General features: G+C 39.8%; 1 protein-coding gene across 1 annotated transcript; it reads right to left on the reverse strand.

Annotated features, from left to right (window-relative positions):
- Positions 1–2,749: 2,749 nt before the first annotated feature.
- On the reverse strand, positions 2,750–7,970 carry LOC125009963 (MRG/MORF4L binding protein). The gene is made up of 5 exons (XM_047588248.1): positions 7,761–7,970; positions 6,502–6,623; positions 5,279–5,360; positions 4,139–4,213; positions 2,750–3,944 (listed from the first exon to the last, which is right to left on the reverse strand). The coding sequence occupies exons 1-5, from the start codon at positions 7,900–7,902 to the stop codon at positions 3,679–3,681; spliced, it is 687 nt and encodes a 228-aa protein (XP_047444204.1). The 5' UTR covers positions 7,903–7,970; the 3' UTR covers positions 2,750–3,678.
- Between the last annotated feature and the right edge of the window lie 566 nt (positions 7,971–8,536).

Below are 8,536 nucleotides of genomic sequence, written 5' to 3' on the forward strand. Positions count from 1 at the left end.
CTACTCAGATGTGTGTGTGTGTGTTGGAGACCAGCTGAGTGTGAATACGCCTCCTTACTTCTTTACATAATCCATCATGAATAAACATGAGATGATTTATGAATAAACATGAACACACACACACACACACACACACATATTTCTATCTTTGTGGGGACCTTCCTTTGACATAATTCAGGCTCCACATCCTGGTTCTGATCTCAAGGTTAAAGTTCATTAGTGAAAGATTCTACGAAACTTAAGGGGAAACAAAACTGGACTAGAATCAACTCAGGAAACAAAGAAGACAAGAACCCTTCCCTCCATCCTACCTTCTTTCTTTCCTTCCTTCCTTCCTTCCTTCCTTCCGTCCTTCCTTCCTTCCTCTCCTGGTCCAGTGTTTGGCAGAGATCCATTAGAGAATAACATGACATTTATCGGCCTGTTAAAGGTGAAAATAAGACATTTATTTCACCATCCGTCCCATAAAGTTACACGGTAAAAATAAAACCTCTGATGTAAAAGGTCCTCACTTAAATATCCAGCGTCTATTTCCTTAAAATATCTTTAAATTAGTCTGTAAAATGCATCTCATCAGTCATGGAGCTGGTTTTACCTTCTCCTCAGCCTCCGTGTTCATCCGTCACCGTTAAAAGTTAAAATTACTAATTAAAAAATATAAAAACTATTAAACTAGCATTAGCATGCTAGCCATAATAACTTACCAAGTAACTGACGCTAGTCGCTATTTTTCTAAGCCTTTAGTCTAGATAACTAGCTAGCCTTATGCTAGCGAAGAGCTAGCATAAGGCTAGCATAAGGCTAAGCTAAGGCTAGCATAAGGCTAGGCTAAGGCTAGCATAACGCTAGGCTAATTTCAAACTTCATTCATGTGTAAAGTGGTGTATTTGAGATCAAGGTTCACATTAATGATGGTGTGACTTTATTTTTCTATATAAAATCTTAACAAACGTCAAACAGAGACGTTGACATTTACCTCATCACATAATAGAGAGAAACCAGCTGACGTCCAGTTCTTCCTTTTAATCTTCTGCTCCATAACTTTCTGTGTTTTTGTTCCCTGGGGAAACGGTGGAGTTTCCTCCGTGTTTTCCTGATCCTGTGGCATATTTTACCTTTTAATTTAATCCACTTCTCTGTGGGTGAATATTGGTTTGATGGATCCTAACGTGGCGCCATGAGACACGTGACCAGCTCAGAACCAATCAGCGTAGAGGGACAGATCAGACTCTCTGTGATATATGTCTCTGGGTGTATTCGCGTTATTCTGCCATCTAGTGGTCGCAGCGGGTAGTTACAGCGTCCGGCGTAGAAACGTGTTAAAGAACAAAGTGGACAAAGGTACAAAAACTCATTCTACGGCTGAAACTTGTTTATTTAGGTTTGTTAACTTTCAGTAACTTCAATAGTAACGAGCTACAGCGTCGCTAATTTGCAGGAAGTCGTTTATTATTATTATTATTATTATAATTATTATTACTATTATTATTATTATTATTATTATCAGGAGTAGTATTAATTTTTTTTATTTGTTAACAAATTATCACAAGGTTTTTATTATGACTCATCAAGACTGTGTTCGTATGTACAGTATATACACTATATATGTACAGTATACACATTTTTACTTTTATATTTTTATATAATCTCAACGTTTCTTGTTTACACGTTGTGTTTATCTGCTGCATCGTGGCCTTTGAGGAAGGTCATTACAATCCTGTGTTGTGTTGCACATAAAGTTGAGTTATTTATTGACCGGTTGCGTTCAGCTTGTCCGGAGTTACTGTCTGTAACTACTTTGGTTTCTCTTTTCTTGTTTTGGTTTATATTATTTGATTGTTTTGTCGTTATTGAGCCTCCAGATTAAAACGCGCTCAGAAAACGAACGTACGAACAATGTTAATGACAAAAAGAAGCGTGAAACAAGGTGAACGCTTCATGTTCTCTGACTAAACACCGGGTCACAGTGAAGGATGTGTGATGTTTTTAGTCAAATCAAACTTTAAATCAAGAGAACGATCTAAAGCCCGTTTGTTTGTTACTAATTTGAACATTTTAGTTAAAAATAATAATGAAATCCCTGTAAAATATGAGGGACAAACAAACAAGATAGAAGAAGAAACACATTACCCACAATTCTCTCTGCTCCAGTCAACAACTGACAATAAATACTTTTTATTTCCTTCACTGTTTCTATTTCATTTTGAGCTAAAACATAATTTCTTTAACGATGATTATTTTTAACATAAATTTTTGCGTTTATTTATTGATTCTTTTACAGTTTTCATCTTAAACTAATTATTTTGATTTTTTTTTTGTTTAATTATTTTTAATTAAATATTTTTCCCTGAACTTTCAGTGTTTATCTAATTAAATGAAAACATTTTATTCTGTGCTGGTTCTTGTCCAGGTCTGAGTGGGTGCTGCCCCCCAGTGGCCACATCCTCACTCCACACAGAGAAAAACCTCCATGTAAAGTCGTTCTTATGAATTTTATTTTTTTCAAAAAAAAAAAAAAACATTTATTACGTTAAATTTACAAATATATATATATTTTTTTATATTGTATTTTATTTAATGAAATTAATTTAACGAAAGCACAAATATGTGACGCATTCTATTCAATTCTATTATTTTCTTGAAAGGGTGGAAGTAAGAAAGGACAGAAGGAAACGAGGGAGGAAGGAAGGAAAAAAGGCAAAGTTGTCGATTCCTTCGTTGGCTCCAGTAAAAGATGATGAGACGTCGCTGATCAGAGTTTATCTTTAATGACACAGCATCATCATGAATAAATTAAGACGTCTCTTGTTCATCCAACTGCAACAAAGTATAAAAGAATCCAACAATAGGAAAAACCAAAGTAAATAAAAATGTAAAAGAAAACAACGAAAAAGACGCGCGGAGCCGAGTCTGAACCTCTGGTCTCAGTAGAAACACTTCATCTTCATCATCATCATCGTCGTCACAGGGGGTGGAGCTACAACTACAAAGGCGTGGCCACGTAACGTTACCGTGGTGACAGATAAAAATCAAAAGGTCACAAACAACTGACAGTTTGCAGCCAAAGAGGCCCGAGTACTACAACACCCATGATGCCCTGGTGCAGCTGCACGAATGAGGGACGAAGATTAAAAAAAATAAAAATAATTAATAACAGCGCACCGCACGACCTGATTGGACGGTTCTCGCCCAAATGCACCGTGGGAGCTGTAGTCAGCTGTCTGAGGAAGGAAGGAAAATGTTTCTTGCCGTAATGCATGCTGGGAGTTGTAGTTACCTAATGTGAGAACAAACTGGGACTTGAATCTGAAATCAGGGAAACAGAAAGAGACGTAACGTGACCCAGCCTTCACCTGCTCGTTAAGGACCCCCTGCTCGTTAAGGACCCCTCCCCTCCTGCTCGTTAAGGACCCCTCCCCTCTCGCTCGTTAAGGACCCCGCTCATTAACGAGGCGTTCGCTGCTTCCTGGTTGTCTAGAGTTCAGGTGGAGTGATGCAGCCTGAGAGGCCAAACTCAGGGAAAACCAACACATACCAACACAAAACTACAGATAAAAACTACAACCTGAACCCACTCCTCTGAGCGCGCTCGGATTAGAGTGACAGGTGGGAAGCAGCCAATCACAGCGAGCCGCTTCTTCTCCTTCTACATGTGTTCCTCCTCCTGCTCCTCCTGCCTCATGTGCGCCTCCTCTTGGCTCCTCCTGGACTAGAGGGGTTGGAGGGCGACAGCAGCTTCTCCGCCGCTCTACTCCTCTTCCTCTTTTCCGCCTCCTTCCCTCCTGCTCCCGCGCCTCCTCCTGTACTTCCTCCTCCTCCTCCTCCTCCTCCTCCTCCTGGAGCCGCCGCTGCTCCTTCACTTCCTCCCTTCTCCTTGTCTCGCTCCCTCTCCTTCTCCCGACTGCTGCTCACTCGCTCCGACATCTTCACAGAGGAGTTACTCCCTGGGGACAGAAGGAGGAGGAGGAGGAGGAGGAGGAGGAGGAGAAGGAGGAGAAGGAGGAGAAGGAGCTGTCACATTTAAACTCCACAAACTGATCAATCAGCATTAGCTCAACAAAGACTGTGACCTCCTACTGGAAACAAACAGGAGGAGGAGGAGGAAAAGTAATGGGGAGGAGGAAGCTTATTTATTTACCTTCTTCATGAGTAGCAGGAGGTTCTCTCTCCATCCTGAACTCCTCCTTGGTCTCCTCCTCTGAGCCCAGTTTACCTGAACACAAACACCTCCTCATTCACACTAGTACCAGGAGTAGTAGCAGTAATAGTAGTAGTAGTAGTAGTAATAGTACTAGTAGTAGCAGTAGTAGTAGTAGTAGTAGTAGTATTAATAGTACTAATAGCGGTAATAGTAGTAATAGTAATAGTAGTAATAGTAATAATAGTACTAGTAGCAGTAGTAGCAGTAGTAGTAGTAGTAGTAGTAATAGTACTAGTAGTAGTAGTAGCAGTAGTAGTAGTAGTAATAGTACTAGTAGTAGTAGTAGCAGTAGTAGTAGTAGTAGTAGTAATAGTAGTAGTAGTAGCAGTAATAGTAGTAGCAGCAGTAGTAGTAGTAGTAGTAGTAGTAGTAGTAATAGTAGTAGTAGTAGCAGTAATAGTAGTAGTAGTAGTAGTAGTAGTATTAATAGTACTAGTAGCAGTAGTAGCAGTAGTAGTAGTAGTAATAGTACTAGTAGTAGTAGTAGCAGTAGTAGTAGTAGTAGTAGTAATAGTAGTAGTAGTAGTAATAGTAGTAGCAGCAGTAGTAGTAGTAGTAGTAGTAGTAGTAGTAATAGTAGTAGTAGTAGCAGTAATAGTAGTAGTAGTAGTAGTAGTAGTATTAATAGTACTAATAGCGGTAATAGTAGTAATAGTAATAGTAGTAAGTAGTAGATAGTATAAGTATAGTAGAGTAGTAGTAGTAGTATAGTATAGTAGTAGTAGTAGATAGTAAGTAGTAGTAGTAGTATAGTAGTAGTAGTAGAGTAATAGTAGTAGTATAGTAGTATATAGTAGTAGTAGTAGTATAGTAGTATAGTAGTAATATAGTAGATAGTAGTAGTAGTAGTAGTAGTAGTAGTAGTAGTAGTATAGTTAGTAGTATAGTATAGTAGTAGTATGTAGTAGTAGTAGTAGTAGTAATAGTAATAGTAGTAGTAGTAGTAATAGTAATAGTAGTAGTAGTAGTAGTAATAGTAGTAGTAGTAGTAGTAATAGTAGTAGTAGTAGTAGTAGTAGTAGTAGTAGTAGTAGTCAGATACTAGTTTAAATGAGGTGAAACAAATAAACGTCCAACCTTCTTTCACTTCCTGGATGATGTCATCAGGGAGACTGAAGCTCTTCTCTGTGTTTGGAAACGGGAGGATTTCTGACTCATGCTGAGAAACAACAACAACAACGTCAAGATACGACACAGATTAAATATTACATTATCATTATTATTACGTTTATTTAATAAAACATAACGGAATGGGGGTAAAAACCGTGGACGTGTAGATAAATGTGGGCGCCCCCTGGTGGCTGGAGGCTGCGGTATAGGTCATAAGCTCCACCCCCTCTATGTTGGTGGGCGGGACTTGGAACAAACTAAAACACTATAATACACATCAAATAGTTGTTTTTAAAGGATGGTAAATATAATGTTGATGGACTCAAGCGTCAAGTCTCACCAGTTGCCATGACAACTGCTCCATAATCCAACATCCCCAAGAACACCAGTGTTGTGAGGACATGGTCCCCACAACTACAGATATAATGGAGCAGCTGCAACACCAGAATAATAAATATAACAACAACTCCAGACTGTTTGCATTCGTTTAGGGGCAAAAAAAGAACAATTAAACTAGAAGAATGTTTATATTTAATTAAACACAAAAATAAGTGCTGTCTGGTTCTGGTTCTGTCTAGTCCTGGTCCTGGGTCTGGTTCTGTCTGGTCCTGGGTCTGGGTCTGTCTGGTCCTGGGTCTGTCTGGTCCTGGTCCTGGTTCTGTCTAGTCCTGGGTCTGTCTGGTCCTGTCTGGTTCTGTCTGGTCCTGGGTCTATACGGTCCTGGTCCTGTCTGGTCTTGGGTCTGGTTCTGTCTGGTCCTGGTTCTGTCTGGTCCTGGGTCTGGTTCTGTCTGGTCCTGGGTCTGGGTCTGTCTGGTCCTGGGTCTGGGTCTGTCTGGTCCTGGGTCTGTCTGGTCCTGGGTCTGTCTGGTCCTGGTCCTGGTCCTGTCTAGTCCTGGGTCTGTCTGGTCCTGGGTCTGGGTCTGTCTGGTCCTGGGTCTGTCTGGTCCTGGTCCTGGTTCTGTCTAGTCCTGGGTCTGTCTGGTCCTGTCTGGTTCTGTCTGGTCCTGGGTCTATACGGTCCTGGTCCTGTCTGGTCCTGGGTCTGGTTCTGTCTGGTCCTGGGTCTATACGGTCCTGGTCCTGTCTGGTCCTGGGTCTGGTTCTGTCTGGTCCTGGGTCTATACGGTCCTGTGAGCCGCTGTTGGTCCACGGGCCGTATGTTTGAGCCCGGTTTCAGATGGTCCTCACCAGAGCCTGCATGTCGTACATGGTCCCCAGATGATCCCAGATGACGGAGGACGAGACCTGGCGTCCGATGTTCTGGCTGAACTTGTCTCTGATGCAGATCATGTGGAAATGTCGGTTCACTCCTGGACTCCGAGAAAAAAACATTTCACAACATTTATTTATTTACTGTCGGGTTTCTACACATTTAATGTTCAGAACAGAATAACACGTCTTTATTGTCATTGCACAGGTAGAAGTACAACAAAAAAACGAGTCACTGTTATTGCACATGATATGAAATTGTTGCACTTGTTTGTGTTGCACAGTCTGTTTGTTGTTGAGTTGTTCATTCTGGAATAAACACTAACAGCTGAATTATTGGAGGAATGAAGCAAGTTTTCTGATGGAGTCTGAGGAAACGACATCAACATTATGAGTCGACTGATCAGTTACAGTAACGGTATTAATTAATAAGTGTGTTCCTTGTAATCTTCATATTCTCCTGGGTCAATGTTCTATGTGCAAATCAATAAAAGTTCAACAGTTTTGACAAAATAAAACTATAGACTCTATAGAAATATGGAGCCGCTCCTCAAAGCTAATAAAACCAAAGCACTAAAATACACAGATCAGATAATATTTTTATTCATAGCTGGTTAGATGGTTACTGACATTTTAGGTACTTTTATGTAACAGGTAGCACTAATACTAGTAGTACTAATAGTACCAGTAGTAGTAAGCAGCAGCAGTAGTAGTACCAGTAGTAGAGGTAGTAGTACCAGTTGAACCAGTAGTAGTATTAGTGCTAGTAGTAGGAGTAGTACCACTAGTATAAGTATCAAAAAACTATAAATAATATACATAATAAACGTTTCTGCTGGTGTGGAAAACCTTCAGAAACGTCCTGGTGAATGAAGTCAGTTAGATTATCGGGGTCAGTTCTATTTAAATTTAAATCTACGTTAAATGTGTAAACTAAAACAGAAATAGTTCCTGTGAGTCCATTTAAAAGCCTCAACATGCTAAATAAACGGTAGCAGCTAAATGCTAATTAGTTAACGTCGCCCCAGAAAACATTTAACAACTTTAATAAATAAACATTTTAAATATACATTGTTCCATTCGAAGGCTTTTAAAAAAATGATGCTAACGTATGCTAAGGCTAGCTGCTAGCAATTAGCTCCCTTACCAGCGGGTTTGCTAAGGTTAGCTGCTAGCTGCTGTTAGCTCCCTTAACGGCTGGTTTGCTAAGGTTAGCTGCTAGCTGTTAGCTCCCTTACCCACGGGTTTGTGTCCGATCATCGCGTGAAACAGACAGACCTCCACCTCGTGGCTCCAGACCACCGAGTCCTCCCCGGGAACCAACCCCGAGTCCGGGGGCTTCTCGTCGGCCTGGTTCAGCGTCACGTCGGCTTCCCCCATATCCAGCTGGACCGTTAAAAGACTCGAGCCTGTTAGCTTTTTTTTTTTTAGCCTGTTAGCGGAAGTAATGGAGTGCTGCTTCCGGGTATTGGATTTCATAATAAACGCGTTAATCTTTTTTTCCACTATCTATGCGTCTGATTTTGAGTCCACACAAGTAAAATTGTATAATAAAAGAACTCTGACATCTTCCAACACCATCAAAACAGGGCAAAACAATAATAATAATAATAATAACATAAAATAATAATAATCCTAAAATCCTACATAAAATCCTGTTTTTCCAGTTGAAAGAAAACAAATGAATTTCAGAAGTTTGAACTGTAATAAAATCATATTTTATTATTATTAAATGCTTTTATTTAACATTTGACATTGTGTACCCTGAATATTAATTTAAAAGAAACTCAAGTAACTTTATATCACAAGTTTAGTTTAGTTAGTTTGGCGTTCCTCAGGGACCTATCATGGCTCCTCTGTTGTTTTTTAAAAATACCTACCTTCAGCCACATCATTCATTTTGGAAAATCCTATTAATACACTCAACATTGAATGTCTATAAACAAGCTCATAAACTGGGCCAAATTTTATTTATTGTCTTAAATGTCATTTAAGTTATTAAATGAGGAAAAAT

This window comes from Mugil cephalus, chromosome 1, assembly GCF_022458985.1.
Source record: "Mugil cephalus isolate CIBA_MC_2020 chromosome 1, CIBA_Mcephalus_1.1, whole genome shotgun sequence".
In the NCBI taxonomy this organism is placed as follows: Eukaryota; Metazoa; Chordata; class Actinopteri; order Mugiliformes; family Mugilidae; genus Mugil; species Mugil cephalus.